Here is a 27,992-nt window from a genome sequence, read left to right as displayed (position 1 = left end):
AGCAGCAGAAGGAAATGGGAAATTTTAATTTGGAAAACGTGGAGACAGAGCTGGGGGAATTGCAATCCAAGTGAATTGCAAATAGAGTGGAAACTGAGAATTTGGTGATGGTCGGAATTTGGCAGAGAGGAGGAAGGTGGTTTCTCACACCCAACTCAAAATAAATGGAGCTGCAGACCCTGAGGATTCTAAGATAAGTATCTAGGTTAAGTGTCTAGATAGCTAAAAGTTAGCAGCTTTGTGTTAAGTATCTCATGAGTTCTTGTTAAGCTTGAGTAAATATTTAAATCTTTGGTTCGTTGATTTTGAGGAGTAAATAGTAAAATAGGTGTAGTTTAGACCTAGTTAACTAAAATAATATAAATCATCACCTTGTATCTAACGAGTTTATTTTAAGTTTCTAATTTGAAAGGAGGGACAGCTACGATCCATCGCCTGCAATTCCTGTGCCGTGTGGCAAGTTCAGGATGCTTCAGGTGTCCTGGAGGCCCTTGTTTGCAGAAAGTGCCTCCAGCTGCTCAAATACTTGCCGAGGGTTTCTGAGCTTGAGGGGCAGATGGGTGGCTGAGTGTACCTAGGATCGCAGGTTCCAGGAGGTGTTCTCCCCACAGCCAGATAGAGCTCAGCGTAACAAGTGGATGGCCACCCAGAAGGTTAGGAAAAGGCAGGCAGTGCAGGAACCCTCCGGGAGCGTGGCACTCCCAAACTCATATTCCGGGTTGAATACCGACGAAGGGGTGATGGCACATCAAAGAAGTGCAGTCCTGAGCCTGGTCCAGTGAGGCAAAGGTACACTGGTACCTTGCAGGGGGCTAAAGGAACGTGTAGGAAGGAAGCAGTGATTGTGAATAGTCAGGGAGACAGACAGACAGTTCTGCTACTGTCGACGTGAGACCAGTAATGATATGTTGCCTCCCTGGTGCCAGGGTAAGGGACATCACTGAGAAGGTACATAACTGTTATGTCTTTCGATGCTCTGATAATGACTCCACAAGGCAAAGTATTGCACTTGAACTGCAGTGACCTTAGTCCGTTTAATATAACTCCAGAGTGAAGGTACCACGTGGTGGACTCCCTTTTATACCTGGGTACCTGTGGTGTACAGGTGACCCCTGGGCCTCCACCAGTGGCACCCTCTGGTGGTGCCAGCATAGTGTATACAGTGTGAACCTTGTTGATGGTACCTCCGGTAAACAAGTCCATCTTATGCAACTGGACAGAGAGTACATCAATAGTATGCATATATAACAATAACCTTCTCCTGGGGAGGAAGGGAATAGTCAGAAGTTTTGGTCCATGTTGGAACCATCAACATAGGGAAGAAGAGGATTGAGATCCCGCAGTGAGAGTTTAAGCAAGTTAAACAGCAGGATCCCAAATAATCTCTGGATTATTCCCACTGCCACACGCTAGTGAGAGCAGAAATAGGAGGATATGGCAGATTAATGTGTGACTGGAGACCTGGTGCAGGAGGTAGGGGTTCAGATTCTGGGGCTTTGGAATGAGATCTGTGGCAGAAAGGACCGGTTCAAGATGGATGTGTTGTTCCTGAAGTTTGCGTTAGAAATAGTACAGAATCAGGTGGGATCATAGAAAATACAAAGAGGTCTAACTTAGGTTTAGAGTGCCATGAGGGAATATGATAACTGAGAACTGGCTCAAAAAAGACAGGAGTGAATGCTTAATCCAAGGTTTTCAAGATATTCAGAAAAGATATGTATGGAAAAAAGCTGGGGTAGCAGTTTTGATTTACAAAATTATTACAAAATTGTGCTAGAAAGGATAGCCTTGAAGGATCAAAGACAGAATTTATTTGGGAGTTCAGAAGCAGAAACAGTAAAGGAGCTATCAAATTACTTGGTGTATTTTATCGGCCACCAAATAATGGCAGGGAGTTGGAGGAGCAGGTTTGCAAAGAAATTACTGAGAGGTGTAAGAAATACAGAGTACAGATAATAGGCGACTAAGAAAGCAATAAAGAAAGGAAAGATAGATTACGAAGGTAAACTTGCGCAAAACATAAAAACAGATAGTAAAAGCTTTTACAGATTTATAAAACGGAAAAGAGTGACTAAAGTAAATGTTGCTCCCTTAGAAGATGAAAAGAGGGATTTAATAATGGGATATGTGGAAATGGCTGAGACCTTGAACAATTATTTTGCTTCGGTCTTCACAAAAACCATGCCAAAAATTGCTGGTCACAGGAATGTGGGAAGGGAGGACCTTGAGACAATCACTATCACTAGGGGGGTAGTGCTGGACAGGCTAATGGGACTGAAGGCAGACAAGTCCCCTGGTCCAGATGAAATGCATCCTAGGGTAATAAAAGAGATGGCAGAAGTTATAGCAGATGCATTCGTTATATTCTACCAAAATTCTCTGGACTCTGGGGAGGTACCAGCGGATTGGAAAGCAGCTAATGTAACGCCTCTGTTTAAAAAAGGGGGCAGACAAAAGGCAGGTAACTATAGGCCGGTTAGTTTAACATCTGTAGTGGGGAAAATGCTTGAAACTATCATTAAGGAAGAAATAGCGGGACATCTAGATAGAAATAGTGCAATCAAGCAGACGCAGCATGGATTCATGAAGGGGAAATCATGTTTAACTAATTTACTGGAATTCTTTGAGGATATAACGAGCATGGTGGATAGAGATGTACCGATGGATGTGGTGTATTTAGATTTCCAAAAGGCATTCGATAAGGTGCCACACAAAAGGTTACTGCAGAAGATAAAGGTACGTGGAGTCAGAGGAAATCTATTTGCATGTATAGAGAATTGGCTGGCTAACAGAAAGCAGAGAATCGGGATAAATGGGTCCTTTTCGGGTTGGAAATCGGTGGTTAGTGGTGTGCCACAGGGATCGGTGCTGGGACCACAACTGTTTACAATATACATAGATGATCTGGAAGAGGGGACAGAGTGTAGTGCAACAAAATTTGCAGATGACACAAAGATTAGTGGGAAAGCGGACACAGAGATGCTGCAAAGTATAGAGGACACAGAGAGGCTGCAAAGAGATTTAGATAGGTTAAGCCAATGGGCTAAGGTTTGGCAGATGGAATACAATGTCCGAAAGTGTGAGGTCATCCACCTTGGGAAAAAAAACAGTAAAAGGGAATATTATTTGAATGGGGAGAAATTACAACATGCTGCGGTGCAGAGGGACCTGGGGGTCCTTGTGCATGAATCCCAAAAAGTTAGTTTTCAGGTGCAGCAGGTAATCAGGAAGGCGAATGGAATGTTGGCCTTCATTGCGAGAGGGATGGAGTACAAAAGCAGGGAGGTCCTGCTGCAACTGTACAGGGTGTTGGTGAGGCCGCACCTGGAGTACTGTGTGCAGTTTTGGTCACCTTACTTAAGGAAGGATATACTAGCTTTGGAGGGGGTACAGAGACGATTCACTCGGCTGATTCCGGAGATGAGGGGGTTACCTTATGATGATAGATTGAGTAGACTGGGTCTTTACTCGTTGGAGTTCAGAAGGATGAGGGGGGATCTTATAGAAACATTTAAAATAATGAAAGGGATAGACAAGATAGAGGCAGAGAGGTTGTTTCCACTGGTCGGGGAGACTAGAACTAGGGGGCACAGCCTCAAAATACGGGGGAGCCAATTTAAAACCGAGTTGAGAAGGAATTTCTTCTCCCAGAGGGTTGTGAATCTGTGGAATTCTCTGCCCAAGGAAGCAGTTGAGGCTAGCTGATTGAATGTATTCAAGTCACAGATAGATAGATTTTTAACCAATAAGGGAATTAAGGGTTACGGGGAGTGGGTGGGTAAGTGGAGCTGAGTCCACGGCCAGATCAGCCATGATCTTGTTGAATGGCGGAGCAGGCTCGAGGGGCTAGATAGCCTACTCCTGTTCCTAATTCTTATGTTCTTATGTTCTTATGTTCTTATGTTCTTAACTACCCCAATAATGCGTGGAGGCCCCGACCTGCGTGAGAACACCAGCGGCAGGTCGGGGCCATGAAAGGAGCGGAGGTGCAGCGGTCCGGGAGCAGCGGCCCGGGAGCAGTGTGGAGGCGTACTATGCCAGGGAGCAGTGCAAGCTGGGGCAGCAAGGTCCAGATTGGTGATTGGAGCGTGGGCAGATACAGCAGGAGCGGCGAAGGAGCAGCGAGAGCCTGTGGCGGGATGTGATCGGGGCCCAGGGGAGGTGTGAGTTTGGGACCCAGGGGCAGCACGGGCCAGCCCACACTGCGATATGTGTGCACACTAGGTCCGTGCAGCAGAGCTGGTCTCCAGTCATCTTGGTTAATCCTTGCCACTGGACCAAGACCTCGCTCTGTCAAGCCCGTGTGGTGGCTGGTGTGCAACGGTCACCTCACGTTAAAAAAATCCACACACAGGCATGGGCACCCTTCAGGATGTAGTTCGGGTCCTTCACTGAAACACCTGTGAATTCATCCTTTTTTTGGCATGGAAGCAAGTCATCCTCGCTTTGAGGAACCGCCTATGAGTGAGTGAGGAGTGAATGAATGGGACAGTGATTGTGTTAAGTTCTGACAAAGGGTCATTGACCTGAAACGTTAACTCTACTTTTCTCTCCACAGATGCTGCCTGACCCGCTGAGATTTCCAGCATTTTATTCCAGATTCCAGCATTCGCAGTATTTTGCTTTTGTTTTGAAGAATTGCTGAAGTATGTTTCGGAGAATTTTCTTGATCAGTCGGTTTCCTGCCCAACGAGGAAAGGAGGCATTGCTGAATCTAGTCTTGGGGAATGCAGTGGGTCAAATGGAGAATGTCACAGTCGGGGAGAATAGTGTTCGCAGTATCGCAAGATTCAGATTAGTTGTGGAGAAGGACAAGGAGCAATCTAGAATAAACATACACACGTGGAGAAGGACTATTTTCAGTGAATTGAGCAGGAATCTGACCCAGGTAAATTGGAGTCAAGACTGGGAGGCAAAAAAAAAAATGGAGAAATGTGCAGCCTTTAAAGAGAAGATGGTTTGGTACAGTCTTGGTACTTCCCCACGAGGGGCAAATGGAAGGCAAGCAAAGCCGGAGCTCCCCGGATGATGAAAGAGTTATAGAGTAGGATGAAGCTGAACAAGGTGGGGGTTGACATTTGTCAACTTGATACAGGTTCAACTGCAAAATCCGGAGGATGAGGAGAGACCATACACACAAAATGGTACAACTTTGAAGGGGGTGCAAGAAGAGAGAGACCTGGGGATGGTTGTGCACAAATCTTTGAAGGTGGCCAGCCAGGTTAACATCACAGTCAATAAAGCATATGGGATCCTGGATGTTAAGAATATAAGAACATAAGAATTAGGAGCAGGAGTAGGCCATAAGGCCTCTCGAGCCTGCTCCGCCATTCAGTAAGATAATGGCAGATCTTCAACTTCAACTCCACTTTCCCACTCGCTCTCCATATCCCTTGATTCCCCAGTGTTCAAAAATCGATCTCTCTCAGCCTTGAATATACTCAATGACTCAACATCCACAGCTCTTTGTGGCAGAGAATTCCAAAGATTCACAACCCTGAGTGAAGAAAATACTCCTCAATTCAGTCTTAAATGGCCGACGCCTTATTCTTAGACTATGCCCCCGAGTTCTAGACACTCCAGCCAGGGGGAAACAACCTCTCAGCATCTACCCTGTCAATCCCCTCAAAATCTATATGTTTCAATGAGATCACCTCTCATTCTTCTAAACTCCAGAGAGTATAGGCCCAATCTACTCAATCTCTCCTCATAGGATAACCCTCTTATCCCAGGAATCAATCTAGTAAACCTTCATTGCACCACCTCTCAGATAGAGACTAAAAGTATGCACAGTATTCCTGGTGTGGACGCATTGTAAAATTGTCGCAAGACTCCCTTATTCTTGTTCTCCAATCCCCTTGCAATAAAGGCCAACATACCATATAAAAGGAACATACTGCGGATGCTGGAAATCTGAAATAAAAACAGAAAATGCTGGAAATACTCAGCAGGTTAGGCAGCAAAGGGGATGGAGTATAAAAGCAGGGAAGTCTTGCTACAGCTATATTGGTGAGGCCACACCTGGAATACTGCATGCAGTTGTGATTTCCATATTTACGAAAGGATATACTTGCTTTGGAGGCAGTTCAGAGAATGTTCACTTGGTTGATTCCGGGGATGACGGGGTTGACTTATGAGGAAAGGTTGAGTAGGTTGGGCCTCTACTCATTGGAATTCAGAAGAATGGGAGGTGATCTTATCGAAACATATAAGATTATGAGGGGGCTTGACAAGGTGGATGCAGAGAGGATGTTTCCACTGATGGGGGAGATTAGAACTAGAGGGCATGATCTTAGAATAAGGGGCCGCCCATTTAAAACTGAGATGAGGAGAAATTTCTTCTCTCAGAGGGCTGTTAATCTGTGGAATTCGCTGCCTCAGAGAGCTGTGGAAGCTGGGACATTGAATACATTTAAGACAGAGATAGACAGTTTCTTAAACGATAAGGGGATAAGGGGTTCTGGGGAGCAGGCAGGGAAGTGGAGCTGAGTCCATGATCAGATCAGTCATGATCTTATTAAATGGCGAAGCAGGCTCGAGGGGCCTTGTGGGCTATTCCTGCTCCTATTTCTTATGTTCTTATGTACCTGCATGCTAACTCTGTGTTTCCTGTACGAGGACAACAAAATCTCTCTGAACACAAACATTTGATAGTTTCTCACCGTTTAAAAAATATTTTGTTTTTCTATTCTTCCTACCAAGGAGAGTAACCTCACATTTCCCCACATTATACACCATCTGCCAACTTATTGCCCATTTCCTTAACCTGTCTGTATCCCTTTGCAGGCTCTTTGTGTCCTTCTCACAGCTTACTTTCCCACCTAGCTTTTTATCATCAGCAAACTTGGATACATTGCACTCGGTCCTTTCATCTAAGTCATTCATATTGGCCCAAGCACAAATCCTTGTGGCACCCGACTAGTTACAGCCAGCCAACCGGAAAATCATCTGTTTATTCCTACTCTCTGTTTTCTGTTGGTTCACCAATCCTCTAACCATGCTAATATATTAGCCCCAACGCTATGAGTCCTTATCTTGTGTAATAATCGTTTACGTGGCACCTTATTGAATGCCTTTTGGAAATCCAAATATACTACATCCACTGGGTCCCCTTTATCTACCCTGCTGGTTACATCCTCAAAAATCTCAAATAAAGATAATTTCCCTTTCATAAAATCTGCCGAATCAGATTATGTTTTTCTTAAGTGCCCTGTTACCACTTCTTTCATAATGGATTCCAGAATTTTCTCCTACAACTGATGTCTGGCCTCTAGTTCCCTGCTTTCTTTCTCCCCCACTTTCTTGAATAGCGGGGTTTCATTTGCTACCTTCCAATTCACTGGGACTGTTCCAGAATCCAGGGAATTTTGGAAAATCACAAACAATGCATTCATTATCTCAGCAGCCACCTCTTTTAGAACCCTAAAATGTAGGCCATCAGGTCCAACGGATTTGTCGGCTTTCTGTTCCATTAGTTTCTCCAGTACTTTTTCTCGACTGATATTAATTACTTTAAGTTCCACACTCTCATTATCCCTTGGTTCCCTATTATCTTATGCTGTTTGTGTCTTCTACTTTTAAGACAGTTACAAAATATTTGTTATAAGTCTCCGCCATTATAATTTCTCCTTTCTCAGCCTCTAAGGAACCAATGTTTACTTTTGCTATTCTCTTCCTTTTTATATAATTATAGAAGCTCTTACAATCTTTATTAATGCTTCTTTTTTTAATTACTCTCATTCTATTTTCTCCATTTTTATCATTTTTTTCATCATTCTTTGCTGTTTTCTAAAGCTCTCCCAATCCTCAAGCTTACTATTATTCTTCACAACATTATAAGCCTCTTCTTTTAAATTAATATTATGCTTAACTTCTTTAGTTAGCCACAGATGGATCACTTTTCCTGTTGAGCTTTTATTTCTCAATAGAATGTACACTCGCTGAGAATTTTGGAATATTTCTTTCAATGTTGGCCACTGCTTATCTGCAGCACAGAAAAGATTTACAAGAATGATTCCAGGGATGAGGGACTTCAGCTACGTGGATAGACTGGAGAAGCTGGGGTTGTTCTGCTTAGAGCAGAAATGGTTAAGAGGAGATTTGATAGAGCTGTTCAAAATCATGAGGGGTCTACACAGAGTAGATCGAAACTGTTCCCATTGTGGAAGGGTCGACAACGAGAGGACACAGAGTTAAGGTGATTGGCAGAGAACCGAAGACAACATGAGGGAAAACTATTTTACGCGGTACGTGGTGATGATATAGAATGCATTGCCTGAAAAAGTGGGGGAGGCAGATTCAATTGTGGCTTTCAAAATGGAATTGGACAAGTACCTGAAGGAAATGAAAAATGCAGGGCTACGGGAAAAGGTGGGGGCTTGAGAGCCAGCATGGGCTCGGCAGGCCGACTGGCCTCCTTCTGTACTGTAATCATTCTATGATTCTATGATATACTGTCATACCATTTAATCCATTTGCCCAATCTACCTTAGCCAACTTGCTCTTCACACCTATATAATTGGCCTTATTTAAGTTCAAGACTCTAATTTCAGATTTAAGTATTTCACTCTCAAACCCAATGTCAAATTCTATCATATTATGATCACTCTTCCCCAGAGGATCCTTTTCTCGGAGTTTACTAATTAACTCTGTCTCATTACACAATACAAGATCTATAATTGTCTGTTCCCTGGTTGGTTCCACAAAGTATTGTTCTTGGAAACAGTCTCAAATACATTTCATAAACTCGTCCTCTCAATTATCATTGCCAATTTGATTTGCCCTATCTATATGAAGATAAAAGCCCCTCCCCAGGATAATTCTATTACCTTTGTTACAAGCTCCTATTATTTGTTGATTAATACACTGTCCAACAGTATAGTTACCGTTCGGGGGCCTATAAACTACTCCCAGCAATGTTTTCTGTCCCTTGTTATGTCTTATCTCCACCCATACTGATTCTACTTCCTGATCTTCTGAGCCAAGATCCATTTGTCACAACTGTCCTCATTTTTTATTATTAGGGCGAACCCCTGTCCCCTTTTCCATTCTGCCTATCTTTTCAAAATGCCAAGTCCCCCGGAATATTTTGTTCCCAACCTTGGTCACCTTGCAACCGATTCTCTATAATGGCTTTCGGATCAAAGTCATTTATCTCTATTTGTTCCATTAATTCATCTATCTCGTTACAAATGCTTCGTGCATTCACATAAAGAGCCTTTAATATTAAAATTTTACCATTATTCCCCGCATTCACCTTATTTGCTGATGCACTATTGGGGCTGAATTCACGGTGCCTACGGGCGCATACGAGGTGCGCATGTGACTGTCGGAGCCCTGCAAGTTCTGACTTTACGCATGCACTGCACATGTGCCTAAACCCAGAACTGCTGATCTGTTAAGAATTCTCTTGCCAGATCATACGAATCTAACAGAAATGAGCTATTTGCCCAACTTTTGCCCAATGAATGCCCGGGAAATTCTTATGCCTGACAAAAGCAGGCATAAGACTTGCTTTTATCAATATAAGACTTTTAAAGGAGAGAAAAATTCATTTTTTTCAATCATTTAAACATGTAAAACCTGAGAAATAAGGTAAGTTTATTTTTAGATCCTTTAAAATATGCAAAAAAAATTAATTACATTTTTGTTTTAAATAATTAATTAAATTCCATCTTGATTAATTTTAAATATGTGATTTATAAAAAAATATTTTAAGTGTCTGTCTATTTTTGGGGATATTCTCATTCATACTTATGATGATTCCGTATACAATCTTCCTCGATTCCGAGGGACTGCCTGTGATGAGATGATGATAATGAATGGGAATACCTCTACTTTGATTGGTTGGGCCGGCCCACGTGATCTCAGGGGTGCTTGCGAAATGCCTGCGCCCCTGAGATACGTGTACCTCGACGCAGGGCTACGCATCGAGGCTCAGGACCACAAGTCACCAAAACTCCCAGATCACCGGGTAAGTTCTTAGATATTTTTCAGGTCGGACACATCTGCCCGCGAGCACCCTCCGTCCACAATTTCTGCACCTTTAGCGTTAAACTCGCTGTCCCTTCCTGGCACACCCTACTTATCTTTACCCAACTGGCTACACTGCTCCATTGCCTTGACTATTCTCTTAACATTTCTAAATTTCCCCTTACTACTGGTGCCAGTGCCCATGAATCGAAACCCCTTCCTCCCACACCATGCTTTGAGCCACACATTTAACTTTCTAATCTGCTTGTTCCGATGCCAATTTATGTGGAGCTCAGATAACAATCCAGATATTATTACCTTTGAGGTTCTGCATTTTAATTTGGACCATAGCTCCTTAAACTCTCGCAGCAGAACCACATTCCGAGTTCTACCTATTTCGTTGGTTCCTATGTGGACCACAACAACTGGATCATCTCCATTTCACTCCAAATTCTTCTCCAGCTGTGAGGAGATATCCTTAACCCTGGCACCGGGCAGGCAACACAACCTTCGGAATCCCCGGCCATGGCTCTCCGACTACACTGTCCCCTGCTACTACAACAGTCCTTTTCACTCCCGCCACTTGAATGGCCACTTGTACCACAGTGCTGTGGTCAGTTTGTTCATCCACACAAGCAGCAAGAATCTCTTATCTATTTGGATAAGGGCAAAGGCTGAGGCTCCTCCAGCAATGCACCTGGGGTTCCTTGCCTTGCCGAGTCACAGTCACACCCTCCTGTCCCTGGCCGCTAACCAGCCCTGTACCACTACTGAAGCTAAGAGGTGTAACAGCCTCCTGGATCTAAGTGTCCAGATAACGCGCCCCTCCTTGTTACCCTGTAATATCTGCATCTTGTCCTTCGTTTTCTCCAGGCCAGATCCAAGACCGTCCCATCCTCTGTCGTCGAGCTACAATGCATGGATGACGCCTGCATCTGCGTACATACAGATGCTGAACTCCAAGTCATAGTCAACATCTTCACTGAGGCATATAAAAGCATGGGCCTTACACTAAACATCCGCAAGACAAAAGGTCTCCACCAACCTATCTCCGCCGCACAGCACTGCCCCCCGGTCATCAAGCTCCACGGTGTGGCCCTGGACAACATGGACTATTTCCCATACCTCGGGAACCTCTTATCAACAAGGGCAGACATTGACGACGAGATCCAACACTGTCTCCGGTGCACCAATGCAGCCTTCGGCTACCAGAGGAAAAGAGTGTTCGAAGATCATGCTCTCAAATCTGACACCAAGCTCATGGTCTCCAGGGCTGTAGGAATACCCGCCCTCCTGTACGGCTCAGAGACATGGACCATATACAATCGACGCCTAAAATCGCTGGAGAAATACCACCAACGATGTCTCCGCAAGATACTGCAAATCCCCTAGGAGGACAGACACACTAATGTTAGCGTCCTCGACCAGACCAACATCCCCAGCAATGAAGCACTGACCACACTCGATCAGCTCCTCTGGGCGGGCCACATTTTTTGCATGCCAGACACGAGATTCCCAAAGCAAGCGCTCGACTCGGAACTCCTTCACGGCAAACGAACCAAAGGTGGGCAGCGGAAACGTTTCAAGGACACCCTCAAAGCCTCCCTGATAAAGTGCAACATCCCCACTGACACCTGGGAGTCCCTGGCCAAAGACCGCCCTAAGTGGCGGAAGTGCATCTGAGAAGGCGTTGACCACTTAGAGTCTCATCGCCGAGAGCATGCAGAAATTAAGCGCAGGCAGCGGAAAGAGCGTGCGGCAAACTAGTCCCACCCTCCCTTACCCTCAACGACTATCTGTCCCACATGTGACAGGGACTGTGGTTCTCATATTGGACTGTTCAGTCACCTAAGGACTAATTTTTAGGGCCCAAGTTTCCACATGATTTGCGCCTGATTTTTTAGGAGCAACTGGTGGAGAACGGACTATCTTAGAAATCGCAATTCTCCACATTTTTTTTTCTGCAGTTCTAGTCAGGTAGAACAGTTCTACTTTGGAACAGAATTTTTTCTTCAAAAGGAGGCGTGTCCGGCCACTGACGCCTGATTTCAAAGTTTCCACAGTGAAAACGTACTCCAAACTAAAGTAGAATGGAGCAAGTGAAGATTTTTGTAGAACTGTTCTACACATTAAAAAGTCAGGCGCAGGTTACAAATTAGGCGTCCAGAACAAGGTGGGGGGGGAGGGGGGGGGAAGGGAAGTCATTAAATTCTACAATAAATCCTTATTTATACTTCTACAAATATTATACAAATAAATCCAACCTGAATAAACATTTATAAGCAAAGAAAAGATTAAATAAACCATCTTCCTACCTGTGTGAAAGTGCTTCAGCCATTGTTCGTTCCTGCGGGAGGAAACCGCCGTTTGTTGCCGCGGAGGGGAGGGAGGGGAAGGAGACAGCGGCTTGTTGCCGTGGAGGTTGGGGAGGGGAAGGAGACAGTGAGAAGGGAAGCCTCAGTGCTGATGTGCTGATGGCAATGTGCTTTTATTAAAAAATGTTCAAAAATTAAACAGCTACAAAGAACTACAAAAATGGCCGAGTGCCAATGTTTCCTTCACACTGCGCGTGCGCGAACGCTCCAACGCGCACGCGCAGCGTTGCCGGCAGGAACAAAACTAATTTAAATAGTACCCACCCCCTCCCACTTACAAAATCGGCGCGAGTGTAGGCTCCGCCCCCCTGGGCGCCGCGCCAAACAGACAAGGAGCTGCAAAGCGCTCGAGAATAGCGCGTTTTTTTTCTGGCGCCGTTTTAGGCGCGAAAAACGGGCGCCCAGCTCGGAGGGGCGCCCGTTTTTTATCCTGTGGAAACTTGGGCCCTTAGAGCGGAAGTAAGTCTTCCTCGATTCCGAGGGACTGCCTATGATGATGATGCTGATGATGCACCTCGAACTCGAACTCAACAACTCTGAGCTGAAGCTCCTCGCGATGCAGACACGTACTGCAAATATGGTCATCCAGGATCGCGATGCTCTCCACAAACTCCCACATGCTGCAGTTGTGGTACATAAAAGCATAGAGCACAAAAACCAGGAAGTTATGCTCAGCCGATATAAAGCACTTATTCGGGCCCAGCTGGAGTACTGTATCCCATTCTGGACACCAAACTTTGGGAAGGGTGTGAAGGCTTTGGCGAGGATAAAGAAGAGATTAACTAGAATTATTCCAGGGATGAGGGATTACAGTTACATGGAGAGACTGGAGAAGCCGGGATTGTTCTCCTTAGAGGTGGAGGTGTTTAAAATCAGGAAGGGTTTAAATAGAGTAATTAAAGAGAAACTATTTCCATTGGTTGAAGGGTCGATAATGAGAGGACACATGATTGGCAAAAGAACCTGAGGTGATATAGAAATATAGAAAAATAGGTGCAGGAGTAGGCCATTCGGTGCTTCGAGCAAAAGTTTCTATAGGTATGTAAAGAGAAAAAGGTTGGTGAAGACAAACGTAGGTCCACTGCAGTCAGAATCAGGGGAAGTCATAACGGGGAACAAAGAAATGGCGGACCAATTGAACAAGTACTTTGGTTCGGTATTCACTAAGGAGGATACAAACAACCTTCCGGATATAAAAGGGGTCAGAGGGTCTAGTAAGGAGGGGGAACTGAGGGAAATCTTTATTAGTCGGGAAATTGTTTTGGGGAAATTGATGGGATTGAAGGCCGATAAATCCCCAGGGCCTGATGGATTGCATCCTAGAGTACTTAAGGAGGTGGCCTTGGAAATAGCGGATGCATTGACAGTCATTTTCCAACATTCCATTGACTCTGGATCAGTTCCTATGGAGTGGAGGGTAGCCAATGTAACCCCACTTTTTAAAAAAGGAGGGAGAGAGAAAACAGGGAATTATAGACCGGTCAGCCTGACCTCAGTAGTGGGTAAAATGATGGAATCAATTATCAAGGATGTCATAGCAGTGCATCTGGAAAATGGTGACATGATAGGTCCAAGTCAGCATGGATTTGTGAAAGGGAAATCATGCTTGACAAATCTTCTGGAATTTTTTGAGGATGTTTCCAGTAAAGTGGACAAAGGAGAACCAGTTGATGTGGTATATTTGGACTTTCAGAAGGCTTTCGACAAGGTCCCACACAAGAGATTAATGTGCAAAGTTAAAGCACATGGGATTGGGGGTAGTGTGCTGATGTGGATTGAGAACTGGTTGTCAGACAGGAAGCAAAGAGTAGGAGTAAACGGGTACTTTTCAGAATGGCAGGCAGTGACTAGTGGAGTGCCGCAAGGTTCTGTGCTGGGGCCCCAGCTGTTTACATTGTACATTAATGATTTAGACGAGGGGATTAAATGCAGTATCTCCAAATTTGCAGATGATACTAAGTTGGGTGGCAGTGTGAGCTGCGAGGAGGATGCTATTAGGCTGCAGAGTGACTTGGATAGGTTAGGTGAGTGGGCAAATGCATGGCAGATGAAGTATAATGTGGATAAATGTGAGGTTATCCACTTTGGTGGTAAAAACAGAGAGACAGACTATTATCTGAATGGTGACAGATTAGGAAAAGGGAAGGTGCAACGAGACCTGGGTGTCATGGTACATCAGTCATTGAAGGTTGGCATGCAGGTACAGCAGGCGGTTAAGAAAGCAAATGGCATGTTGGCCTTCATAGCGAGGGGATTTGAATACAGGGGCAGGGAGGTGTTGCTACAGTTGTACAGGGCCTTGGTGAGGCCACACCTGGAGTATTGTGTACAGTTTTGGTCTCCTAACTTGAGGAAGGACATTCTTGCTATTGAGGGAGTGCAGCGAAGGTTCACCAGACTGATTCCCGGGATGGCGGGACTGACCTATCAAGAAAGATTGGATCAACTGGGCTTGTATTCACTGGAGTTCAGAAGAATGAGAGGGGATCTCATAGAAACGTTTAAAATTCTGACGGGTTTAGACAGGTTAGATGCAGAAAGAATGTTCCCAATGTTGGGGAAGTCCAGAACCAGGGGTCACAGTCTGAGGATAAGGGGTAAGCCATTTAGGACCGAGATGAGGAGAAACTTCTTCACCCAGAGAGTGGTGAACCTGTGGAATTCTCTACCACAGAAAGTAGTTGAGGCCAATTCACTAAATATATTCAAAAGGGAGTTAGATGAAGTCCTTACTACTCGGGGGATCAAGGGTTATGGCGAGAAAGCAGGAAGGGGGTACTGAAGTTTCATGTTCAGCCATGAACTCATTGAATGGCGGTGCAGGCTAGAAGGGCTGAATGGCCTACTCCTGCACCTATTTTCTATGTTTCTATGTTTCTATTCAATGTGTTCATGGCTGATCATGCAACTTCAGCACCCCATTCCTGCTTTCTCTCCATACCCCTTGATCCCTTTAGCCGTAAGGGCCACATCTAACTCCCTTTTGAATATGTCCAACAAATTGGCCTCAATAACTTTCTGTGGTAGAGAATTCCACAGGTTCACAATTCTCTGGTGAAAAAATTTCTCCTCATCTCGGTCCTAAATGGCTTACCCCTTATCCTTAGACTATGACCCCTGGTTCTGGACTTCCCCAACATCAGGAACATTCTTCCTGCATCTAACCTATCCAATCCCATCAGAATTTTCTAAGTTTCTATGAGATCCCCTCTCATTCTTCTAAATTCCAGTGAGTATAAGCCTAGCCGATCCAGTCTTTCTTCCTATGTCAATCCTGCCATCCCGGAAATCAATCTGGTGAACCTTCGCTACACTCCCTCAATAGCAAGCACATCCTTCCTCAGATTAGGAGACCAAAACTGCACACAATACTCAAGGTGTGGTCTCACCAAGGCCCTGTACAACTGCAGCAAGACCTCCCTGCTCCAACACTCAAATCCTCTCGCTCTGAAGGCCAACATGTCATTTGCTTTCTTTACTGCCTGCTGTACCTGAATGCCTACCTTCAATGACTGATGTACCATGACACCCAGGTCTCGTTGCACCTCCTCTTTTATTAATCTGTCACCATTCAGGTAATAATCTGCCTTCCTGTTTTTGCCACCAAAGTGGATAACCTCTCATTTATCTGCATTATACTGGATCTGCCATGCAGTTGCCCACTCACCTAACCTGTCCAAGTCACTCTGCAGCCTCTTAGCATCCTCCTCACAGCTCACACTGCCATTCACCTTAGTATCATCTGCAATCTTGGAGATATTACATTCAATTCCTTCGTCTAAATCATTCATGTATATTGTAAATAGCTGGGGTCCCAGCACTGAACCCTGCGGCACCCCACTAGTCACTGCCTGCCATTCTGAAAAGCACCCATTTATTCCCAATCTTTGCTTCCTGTCTGCCAACCAGTTCTCTATCCACGTCAATACGTTACCCCCAATACCATGTGCCTTACCTTTGCACACCAATCTCTTGTGTGGGACCTTGAGGGAAGAGGAAAACCTTTTCACGCAGCGAGTGGTTAGGATTTGGAAAGCACTGCCTGATAGGGTGGTGGATACAGATTCAATAGTGGACTTCAAAAGGGAATTGAAGGCGAAACATTTGCAGGGTCATGGAGAAAGAGCAGGGGAGTGGGATCAACAGGATTATTTTTCAAAAGTAATGGCACAGATGCTTGGGGCCAAATGGCCTCCTTCTGTGCTGTGCTATTCTATAATTCAGAGATTGGCAGATGCAGAATAGCTCTAATAGTAACAGCAACAGATTTCTAGAATTTATTCAGGACAGTTTACCAGAGAGTTAATAGAGAATTGTACATCTAAATTTGCAGATGGTACTAAGTTCAGAGGCAGAGTAAATTGTATTCATGGCAGCAGGAATTTACAAAAGGACATAGATAGACTAAGTGAGCGGGATAAATTGTGGCAGATGGAGTTCAATATGGAGAAATGTGAGATCACCCATTTTAGATCCGAGAAAGCCAATCTGAATATTTTCTTAATTTGAGAGACCGGGAGCTGTGGTGGAGCAAAGCGATGTGGATATCCATATACGCAGATCACTTAAAAACTAGTGCACATGTTCAAAATAAAGTCATCAAAAAGGCTAATTGAATGTTGGCCATTATGTCAAGGGGGTTGGAGTCCAAAAGTGAGGAAGTGATACAGGTACAACGTCCCAAAACCGGAAAGGCCCCGGGAGCGAGGCCATTCCGGTTTTTGGGTATTTCCAGATTTCGCAGAAGAAAATCTGATGTCCTGAAACCGGCAACCTTGTGGATGATTTTGGGGTATTTCTGGATTTTGGAGACAATCCGATGTCCCGAATCCAGGAACCATAGGGCCGAGTTTCGCGTATTTCCAGATTTCGGAGCATTAAATCTGACGGCCTGAATCCAGCAACCTTGAGGCCGCACCGGGCTGCACAATTTTTTGGATTCATGTTTGAAAAAGGTCTGTGCAGCTTAAAAGTCCGGTTTTCGGGAAATATTTCCGGATTCCGGACGACTCTTGCAATGTTCGGTTTTCGGAATTCTGGATTTGGGATGTTATACCTGTACCAAGTTGTACAAAGCCTTGGTCGGACCCCATCTGGAGTGTTATTCAGCATTGAACACGAATCTCAGAAAAGATATATTGGCCTTTGAAGGCAGCTTCACCAGAATTTATATCAGGCTGTCAACGGCTAAATTATGAGGACAGGTTGCATAAACTTTGTTTATATTCCCTTGCGTTTCGACGGTTGAGAGGTGATCTAAACAAGGTCTTTAAACTGATTCAATAGGGTAGATACAGAGAAGTTATTTCCTCTGGTGAGGGAATCCAGAATAAGGGATCATAATCTTAGAGCTTGGCTATTCAGAAGTAAAATCAGTAAGACCTTTTTGATCTCTGGAATTGGTTTAGCCAAAAGGCTCTGGATGCTGTCTCAATTGAAATTTTGAAGATTAAGATTGAAAGATCTCGGTTGGGTAAGGCTATCCAGGGATATGGAGCAGAGACGGGTAAAAGGAGTTGAGGTACAGATCAACCATGAAATAATTAATTGGCAGAACAGACTAGAGAGGCTGAATGGCCTATTTCTGTTCCTGAATAGCTGATTGCTGGAAAATAAACACACAAGGCTGATGTTTGTGTTTTGGGCACAATTGAGAAATTGTGCCCAAAATGTGCTCGTTGGGTTGTGCTAAAAATTAATTTGCATAATCGCCAAACATAAATTCTTCCATTAGCCAGTGCAATTGGGCAGTGTAATAGAACATAATTGTTTCCCGTCTTTTTCTTCCTATTCTAAAGTATTCCTTGATGTATTTATTAATATAGCTGAAAATGGATTTATCGGCAAACATAAGCATTTTTAATAAAGGCATCCACACCTCCACCTGTGAGTAACCTGATTTAAAATCGCTGAAAATGATTTATTTTTTAAACTACACTGAACTATTTAAAAGTGTCAGAAAATGCTGCAAATACTCAGCAGGTCAGGCAGCAGTTGTGGAGAGAGGAATAGAGATAACGTTTCAGGTCGATGACCATTTGTCAGAAATGGAAAAGGGAAAGTGTGGTGGGGGGGGCGTGTGGAAGGAAAGAACAAAAGGTAAGGTCTGTGATAGGGTGGAAGACAGAAGAGATTAAATGACAAAAGGTCATGATGGTGCAAGGCTCGAGGAACAGCACCTCATCTTTCGATTAGGCACTTTACAGCCTTCCGGACTCAACATCGAGTTCAACAATTTTGGATCATAACCTGTGTCCTTTTTTTTTTTGGACGGTCACCTGTTGATAATGATTCTGATATTCTCATCGACACCTGCTCTAGACCCATCTTTCGTTTCTTTCCTTGTTCCATTACCATCACCTTTTGCCTTGTACCATTATCTCAGGTCTCCAGTCGTCCTGGTTAACCCTTGCCACTGGATAAAGACCTAGCTCTGTCAAACCCGTGTGGCAGCCGATGAATAACTGTGACCCCCCCAAAAACAAAATCCATACACAGGCATCTTCCACCCCCTCAATTAGAGTTCAGGACTGGAACATCGGGTCCTTCATTGAAACACCTGTGAACTCTTGTGGAATCATGTCATCCTCGTTCGAGGTACTACCTATGACGATGATGATACATAAGAACATAAGAAATAGGAACAGGAGTAGGCCATACGGCCCCTCGAGCCTGCTCCGCCATTCAATAAGATCATGGCTGATCTGATCATGGACTCAGCTCCACTTCCCTGCCCGCCCCCTTATTGTTTAAGAAACTGTCTATTTCTTTCTTAAATTTATTCAATGTCCCAGCTTCCACAGCTCTCTGAGGCAGCGAATTCCACAGATTTACAACCCTCTGGGAGAAGAAATTTCTCCTCATCTCAGTTTTAAATGGGCGGCCCCTTATTCTAAGATCATGCCCTCTAGTTCTAGTCTCCCCCATCAGCGGAAACATCCTCTCTGCATCCACCTTGTCAAGCCCCCTCATAATCTTGTACATTTCAATAAGTTCACCTCTCATTCTTCTGAATTCCAATGAGTAGAGGCCCAACCTACTCAACCTTTCCTCATAAGTCAATCCCCTCATCTCCGGAATCAACCTAGTGAACTGTCTCTGAACTGCCTCCAAAGCAGGTATATCCTTTCGTAAATATCGAAACCAAAACAGGTGTGGAAAGAAAGCAGGAAAAGGGTACTGAGGTAAATGATCAACCATGATCTTATTGAATGGTGGTGCAGGCTCGAAGGGCCGAATGGCCTACTCCTGCACCTATTTTCTATGTTTCTACGTTTCTATTCCAGGTGTGGCCTCACCAATACCCTGTATAACTGTAGCAAGACTTCTCTGCTTTTATACTCCATTGCCTTTGCAATAAAGGCCAAGATACCATTGGCCTTCCTGATCACTTGCTGTACCTGCACACGATCCTTTTGTGTTTCATGCACAAGTACCCCCAGGTCTCGCTGTACTGCGGCACTTTGCAATCTTTCTCCATTTAAATAATAACTTGCTCTTTGATTTTTTTTCTGCCAAAGTGCATGACCTCACACGTTCCAACATTATACTCCATCTGCCAAATTTTTGCCCACTCACTTAGCCTGTCTATGTCCTTTTGCAGGTTTTTTGTGTCCTCCTCACACATTGCTTTTCCTCCCATCTTTGAATCATCAGCAAACTTGGCTATGTTACACTCAGTTCCTTCTTCCATCCGTTAATATAGATTGTAAATAGCTGGGGTCCCAGCACTGATCCCTGCAGCACCCCACTGGTTACTGGTTGCCGCATGAATGATGCACCATTATCCCTTTTCTCATGTAATTGCACCTGCTTGATACGGTAACAAAGGTGAAACAGTAGGTTTCCCTGCCTATTAATGCAAAAGGTACTCCTGAGAGGAGGAGCACTAGAGGCTACATAGGTCCCATCTATTATCCCCTGCAGTTCAGTATATTCTGCCATCTGAAAACGGTGAGGGCTCAGGCTTGAATCTCCTTGGGCTCCATAATTAATCTAGGTTCTTGGTCTTATGAATAAGATAATAGTCACTTGCTTTATGCAGCTTTGCATTGCTAATGCTGCATATATCTCTAGTGCCTCCTTAAAATGTCCCCGAGGGAAAAAAGTTAAAGACAGTGGTCATGTTGGCAGTGATGAGGGGCACTATGCTTCCCTGGGATAAGGCTGAAGCTTCTCCTCCCGGAAGTCGCACAGCTCATTCCGCCTCATGGTGAAACATAGCCTTCAAAGGAAGTGATCCTCTCAAAGATTTAGAGTCCATCAAGAAGGAAATGGCAGGTAAGTACCCAATTATGATACCTGACCTTCCATGGCATCCATGAAGGCTCCTCTTTGTGCTCCTCCTCATCCTCCAAATAAACCAAATATAATGGGATATCAAACAGATCTCGCAATGGACTCGAGGGGATAGTGCCTATCAAACATTCCCCAAGTGAACTCCCAAAATGTGTCCACACCATACTTACCGAGTGTAACAAGAAACGTGACAGCAGTCATCAAACATTTGCCCAGAAACCAATATTTAACCAGTTCTCAGTGTTGCAGCCTGCCATGTTAAACACCTAGCAAAATACACACTCAGCCTTCAATGAACCAGTTTTTTGACTGACCTGACCCGAACTTGTGGAAGCACAGAAAAGCTGTTTGCATGCACTGAGATGTCAGTTGACCCTTTATTTGCACCTGAACACCTCTTAGAGGCGAAGGAAGTGATATGGTGCAACGGGTCTCCATCGATTGCTCTTATGCTTTGCAGCCCAAACATCGGCACACTTAAGGCGACAGCAGAGGAATATCAACCATGTGCTTTCCTTTACCAGAGTTCAGAATCAAATCTAAGTATGTGAATAGGAGAAAAAGGATTGCTCCATTTTACTTCTAATGCTTTAACTTTGTTAACAACTATAGAAAGGACAATGAACAGAACTGTATGGAACATGATACAAACTCTGAAGCTAAAATTACTGAGGATTGCTTTGAACAAAAGGAGTGTGTAATACAATCATATATTCAACGACCAGGAAGCTGTTATTAAGGCTCAGATATCGGCCAATACAGGTTTGCTGTTCCACAGGTCATTTCCATATTTCTGTTTATTTCAGTGGAAGATGATGCAGTTGGTTTTACAAGGCTGACAGCAGGAATGCAACAGAAGGATTTATAGATGAAAATAGCTTAGTGTTTCAGCTTCCTTAATGCCAAAAGCATGTCATTTGTAAAGAAAAGACACTCTAACCTGAAAAGAGCCATTGTTTCCACTGAAGTGCCTGATGCACCTTTTCTGTGGTGATTGTATACACAGACAACACAACTATATCATTCATATCACATCTCTGACCAAAATAAACCTTAAATGTAGCTTCAAAATGAATTAGCCACAAGAATACTGCATCATAATGGTTTGTGCAGCAGCAGACTCCACATCTGTTGTGCTGCAAACTTTGGCAACAAACAATACCTTGAATCGAAAACACAATTTCCACAGCAAGCTGTTCCTCGCTATTCATGAAATGTACCTTCGACACTCCAAAAGAGCAATGAAACTCCTCTGAAGGCATTTAGAGGTTTCTTCCAATGAGCAAAGATTGAACTGTCACTTTCCATTTAAATTATGGATTGAAATCCCGAGTGACCATAAATTAAACAGGAATAAAATAATCTACATACATCCATTTTTTATAAATGTTTGGTGCGTTACTTTATCAATATACAATTTGAAATCTAACAATCTAAAAATGTAAAAGTAAATCATTTGTAGCATTACTTTGACAAGAGTGATGTGAGAAGGAAAATCCCAAAATTATACAAATATATACAACATGCGATGCACATCCTTCAGTGTGAAAAATATCACCATTGATCAATTCACCTCTAACTGTAGAAGCAGCAGATATAATCACTCGGATCCAAAGATACAGAACTTTTACTAGATAAATATTTCTAATACACTTACATCGATAACATGCTTTTGATATGTTTTATAATTGGTTGTGTTTCAGTTCACATTTCTAACACATGATTTTGTAATACAGTGTAGACATCCGTTAGAACGTGGTTCAAAAACAATTAAGAAATTCCTTCATCAGTGTAAGACATCACGGCTTTCAAGAAGCCTGCTTTTTGGGGTATGTCACAGATCATCGCCAGATAAAATGAATCAGTGTTTCTTGAACACTTCAGGTAATTCAAAATAAAAACTGCTCGAGATCAAATCAAACTCTGTGACTGCAAGTGATTTTTTTTTTACATTTTAAAAAGTGAAAAAAGGCAGCATTATTCAGAGAATATAATGAATATTTTGCCACATGCACATCAAAAGTATTAAGGATATATTTTACCTGCAAGGCAGCCAATGAATGATAGTAGTAACAGTAGTTTCCATAGCAACATCATCTTCGGTTGCCAAGGGCAAACCAGCCTTTCGTACAATCACCAGTTAATAGAAGACTTCCTTTTCAAGGTACAACCTCTAATCTGTGGGAAAAGCCAATTTGAAAAAGAATTAAGAGCAAACATCTGGTGTTCTGCCCACCCTCAAAATGCACCAATGACATTGGTAATTTGTTTGGCTGATCTAGCTAAAAACAATTGATTTGGTGATTAATAAATCATGCAATTATCAAAACACATTGAATAATCAAAAGAACAGCTTCTAAGCCTGTTGTCAAAGAAATGGCAGACGTTTCTGCTTGCCGTGTAAACATGATCCTCTGTGTGAGCATGGAGGGCAAAAGCTCAGCAAACGAGTAATGTACAGATGTTAACAATGAAGAAACTCCCCAAAGCAAAAAGGTGAAATTTTAGCATGTTGCACTGAGTGACACAATTTACTTCAGTTATAAGTGCTACACCAGTTCAGGGCATCAGGCAATGCTGACCACTCAAAATAATTATATAGGTCTCAAGTGACTGACCTTGGGCTATTAATAATTCATTTCAAAAAGGAAATGCTATTGTTTTCACCTCGAATATATTTTGCTTTTGTTGTTACAGCTAAATAGACCAGGAAATTCTCTGACCGATTTTCTATCTGTTTGGTTCTATTAACCAGCGAGGTTGTGCAGTGTGTCAGTTCCCCTCAGCTTTAAAACAAATCACTGTTAATGAAGCATGCTTCACATATGCACAGCAAGAGTCATGTCTTTCATCACCCAATACAAGCAGAATTGAAGCACAGTAGTCAGGAACTGCACCACCAACAGATCACAAAATACTTCGAGAATAACTTCAAGAGGGAGTGCTTCCATTATGTCAACACTTGAAAAAGCAAAGGACTCGTGTTAACTTTTAAATGTACTTTTGTTTATTTTGCTACATCATTGCAGATTGGTTGCATTTGATTAAAGTGTGAATTTTGATCAGATCATCGGTAGAAGCCTGGAGGAGTTATTGAGCCCAGTTGTACAAGGGAGCAGTACAATTGCAACAGAAGCATCCCAGGATAATTGCACGCAATTCCACTGGTGCGAGTTCAGCTCCCTTCATTTCAGGAGATCAGTTGGACATCTAAATGTCTCGATATGTTTTGTGAATTTAACATTGGTAGAAAATCTGCACTGGGGTTGGCGTCAGACTTAACAGCACTGTGTCCATTGGCCAACCAAAGATGACTTTTGTTCCCATTTTCCAATTATCACCCATACCTTCCGACCACTAAAAGGTGCTTACTGAGACTGGTGTACAGTTTTACAAGCTCATGGTCTACAGGACGAGGTTCAACACCACCTCCAGTGCGCCAGCGCAGCCTTTGGCCGCCTGAGGAAAAGAGTGTTCAAAGACTAGGCCCTCAAATCTGGCACCAAGCTCATGGTCTACAGGGCTGTAGTGATACCCGCCCTCCTGTATGGCTCAGAGACATGGACCATGTACAGTAGACACCTCAAGTCATTGGAGAAATACCACCAACGATGCCTCTGCAAGATCCTACAAATCCCCTGGGAGGACAGACGCACCAACATCAGCGTCCTCGACCAGGCCAACATCCCCAGCATTGAAGCACTGGCCACACTTGATCAGCTCCGCTGGACAGGCCACATTGTCCACATGCTTGACACGAGACTCCCAAAGCAAGCGCTCAACTCGGAGCTCCTTCACGACAAACGAGCCAAAGGTGGGCAGCGGAAATGTTACAAGGACACCCTCAAAGCCTCCCTGATAAAGTGCAACATCCCCACTGACACCTGGGAGTCCCTGGCCAAAGACCGCCCTAATTGGAGGAAGTACATCCGGGAGGGCGCTGAGCATCTCGAGTCTCAACGGTGAGAGCATGCAGAAATCAAGCGCAGGCAGCGGAAGGAGCGTGCGGCAAACCTGTCCCACCCTCCCTTACCCTCAACGACTTTCTGTCCCACCTGTGACAGAGTGTGTGGCTCTCGTATTGGACTGTTCAGCCACTAAAGAACTCACTTCAGAAGTGGAGGCAATTCTTCCTTGATTCCGAGGGACTGGCTATGATGATGATGACAGTTTTACAGGTGATCACAGATCTCCAATATCTTGAAAATAATGGACACTCTTCATGTGTTAACTTGGACAGGAACCCCAGATTTTGTGGTTGAAATAACAATGAGGGTATCTGTGCTCACCATTATTGAGAAGTAATTCGGACAGACATTTCTGGCATCACAAGTGTGCAGATAAGAATGGAAATCGGGAAGTTGCTCTCCATGTTGCCCTGCTACTCCAGAAACTGTGCTAAGTGTCTCGCCAAGAGACCTGCCATTGAAACACATGAATGGCATGAAGTTGTAGTATTTACCCACTAGAGATCCACTAAACACGCCAGAAAAAATTAGTGCCTCTCTGCCATACTTTAGTGCCTCAGCAGGGATTCCATCCGCATCCGTAGCCTTGTTATTCTTGAGCTGTTTTATGGCTTTGCCGACCTCGTGCAACGTTGGGGTTTCACTGAGTTGGTGACGGATCGCATGCTGCAGAATGGAGTCGCGAGCACTCAAGTCAAAGGCAGAGTCTCAATTGAGGAGATCTTCAAAGTGCTCCTTCCATCGGGCCCTGACAGCCTCGTTGTCCTTGATGAGTGTTTCCCCGTTCTTGGCCAGGAGTGGGGTGGGGCCTTGGGAATTTGGACCGTAGGTGGCCTTGACTGCAAGTGTAAGTGAATGTTTAACAGCGTGACGAGTCTTGATTACTACCAAATTTCTGGCATTGAAAATTTACTTTACAAGTGTGGGGTCTCATTCCTTCAGATTTGAATTATTGTTGGAGATTTAAAAAAAAATTTAAATAATGCTTTTCTATTTTTATCTTTCTGCCTCTGTTATCACTATCTCTTAATCCCATCTATCTTTCCCCATTTTTATTTTGCTTTCTGTACATGATTTGACATTGAATTAAATATTATAACTTATACTTCCTGGTTTAGATTCTGCGGCCGTAATTTTTACCTTTGAGCTGGGTCGAGTGTGTGTGGGCAGCCCGGTGGATCAGGAGCATGATGTCTTGATCAGCCTGCTCTTCAGACTGATTTTAGTACAATGTCTCCAATTAAACCAGCCATGAACATTTCCTGTATCATATACAGCAGATACCTCAAATCACTGGAGAAATACCACCAATGATGTCTCCGCAAGATCCTACAAATCCCCTGGGAGGACAGATGCACCAACGTTAGTGTCCTCGACCAGGCCAACATACCCAGCATTGAAGCACTAACCACACTTGATCAGCTCCACTGGGCAGGTCCACATTGTCCGCATGCCTGACACGAGACTCCCAAAGCAAGTGCTCGACTCGGAACTCGTCCACGGCAAACGAGCCAAAGGTGGACAGAGGAAACGTTACAAGGACACCCTCAAAGTCTCCCTGATAAAGTGCAACATCCCCACTGACACCTGGGAGTCCCTGGCCAAAGACCGCCCTAAGTGGAGGAAGTGCATCCGGGAGGGCAATGAGCACCTCGAGTATCGTCGCCGAGAGCATGCAGAAATCAAGCGCAGGCAGCGGAAAGAGCGTGCGGCAAACCAGTCCCACCCACCCCTTCCCTCAACGACTGTCTGCCCACCTGTGACAGGGACTGTAATTCCCGTATTGGATTGTTCAGCCACCCAAGAACTCATGCTAAGAGCGGAAGCAAGTCTTCCTCGATTCCGAGGGACTGGCTATGATGATGATGATGATGATGCACATTTCCTGGCTCTATTAAAGGGCGCAGATCTGATGACATCATCAATGACTTATTTCCAGCGTCCATATCTAAAGCAGCCTTGCACACAACTCATTTGCAGGTTGGTCAAGGAGAGTGGAAGGGGCATTGGAATGGTTAGAGAGATTCTGCAAAGTGAAAAATATGAATACCCAAAGGCAGAAGGCTGCACCCTGCTTTACAGAGGCCTCACTGCATATTCTGGTCAAGGCAGTAAGAACATGCAGGGAGGTCCTCCTCCCTGCAGATGAGTGTAAGAGACCACCCCAAGAGACCAAAGGGCCTGGCTGGTGTAATGTATTTGCTTCATGGGTTCCTTGCTTAAGAATTCATAGCAACACATTGCTGTTAAGAACTAGTTGGTTTATTAACTAAGGTTTAACAATCCAACTACACATTACCAGTTCATCCACTAAGCTCACACCTGCCTACCTCATCGTGGATGACCTCGACCCAACCGGCTGGAGTTTTACTGAGCGTTGTGAACATCACGTGACTGGCGAAGCCATTCACAATGCAACAGCTCCTCAACTATTTGAATTAAACTGTAAAGCCGTATGCCCCCTTAAACTTCTTGGTTTAGATCAAGAACCGACAACTTAGCAAATAAAAATTTGTGAACCTTAAGCGGTCAAATTAAAGTTTGGTTTCCGGGGGTGATGATGCACTCCAGTCCCTCCGGCGTCCACCTCTCGCGGAAGGCCGCGAGCGTACTGGTGGACACCGCGTGCTCCATCTCCAGGGACACCCGAGCGCGCAACAGCTCTACACCTGTTTTAAGTTGCACCTGCAAATCAAGTAAAACTTTTAAATCAAGTGCCCTTTTTTTTTTAAGGGCGCAATCAACAGATCTACAACTTTTTTAGTTGAGACCATCAATCAAATCAAATCAAATCAAATGACCCCTTATTAGAGGGGGCACTAAAACCGACAAATAAACAAATTAAATTTTGGCCATCAACTTAATTCAAATTAAAATTTGGTTGCCGGGGGTGATGATGCATTCCAGTCCCTCTGGCGCCTACCTCTCGCAGAAGACAGGCAAGCGTACCGGTGGAAACTGCATGCTCCATCTCCAAGGACACCCCATCGTGCAACATAGAAACATAGAAAATAGGTGCAGGAGCAGGCCATTCGGCCCTTCGAGCCTGCACCGCCATTCAATATGATCATGGCTGATCATGCAACTTCAGTACCCCACTCCTGCTTTCTCTCCATACTCCTTGATCCCTTTAGCCGTAAGGGCCACATCTAACTCTCTTTTGAATATATCTAACGATCTGGCCTCAACAACTTTCTGTGGTAGAGAATTCCACACATTCACAATTCTCTGAGTGAAGAAGTTTCTCCTAATAGAAACATAGAAAATAGGTGCAGGAGTAGGCCATTCGGCCCTTCGAGCCTGCACCGCCATTCAATGAGTTCATGGCTGAACATGCAATTTCAGTACCCCATTCCTGCTTTCTCGCCATACCCCTTGA

General features: G+C 44.1%; 1 protein-coding gene across 3 annotated transcripts in view; it reads right to left on the bottom strand.

Moving 5' to 3' along the window:
• Positions 1-27,992, bottom strand: part of LOC139277132 (contactin-4-like) — a 1,961,053-nt gene that overhangs the window by 1,779,179 nt on the left and 153,882 nt on the right. For all 3 annotated transcript variants that reach the window (XM_070895154.1, XM_070895156.1, XM_070895155.1), the window contains exon 2: positions 22,688-22,823. In XM_070895154.1, the coding sequence (XP_070751255.1) occupies positions 22,688-22,742 (55 nt within the window). In that variant the 5' untranslated portion in view covers positions 22,743-22,823. The remainder of the gene's footprint in view (positions 1-22,687; positions 22,824-27,992) is intronic.

Source organism: Pristiophorus japonicus, chromosome 12 (genome assembly GCF_044704955.1).
Source record: "Pristiophorus japonicus isolate sPriJap1 chromosome 12, sPriJap1.hap1, whole genome shotgun sequence".
In the NCBI taxonomy this organism is placed as follows: domain Eukaryota; kingdom Metazoa; phylum Chordata; class Chondrichthyes; family Pristiophoridae; genus Pristiophorus; species Pristiophorus japonicus.
This window is presented reverse-complemented; position numbering and strand designations above follow the sequence as displayed.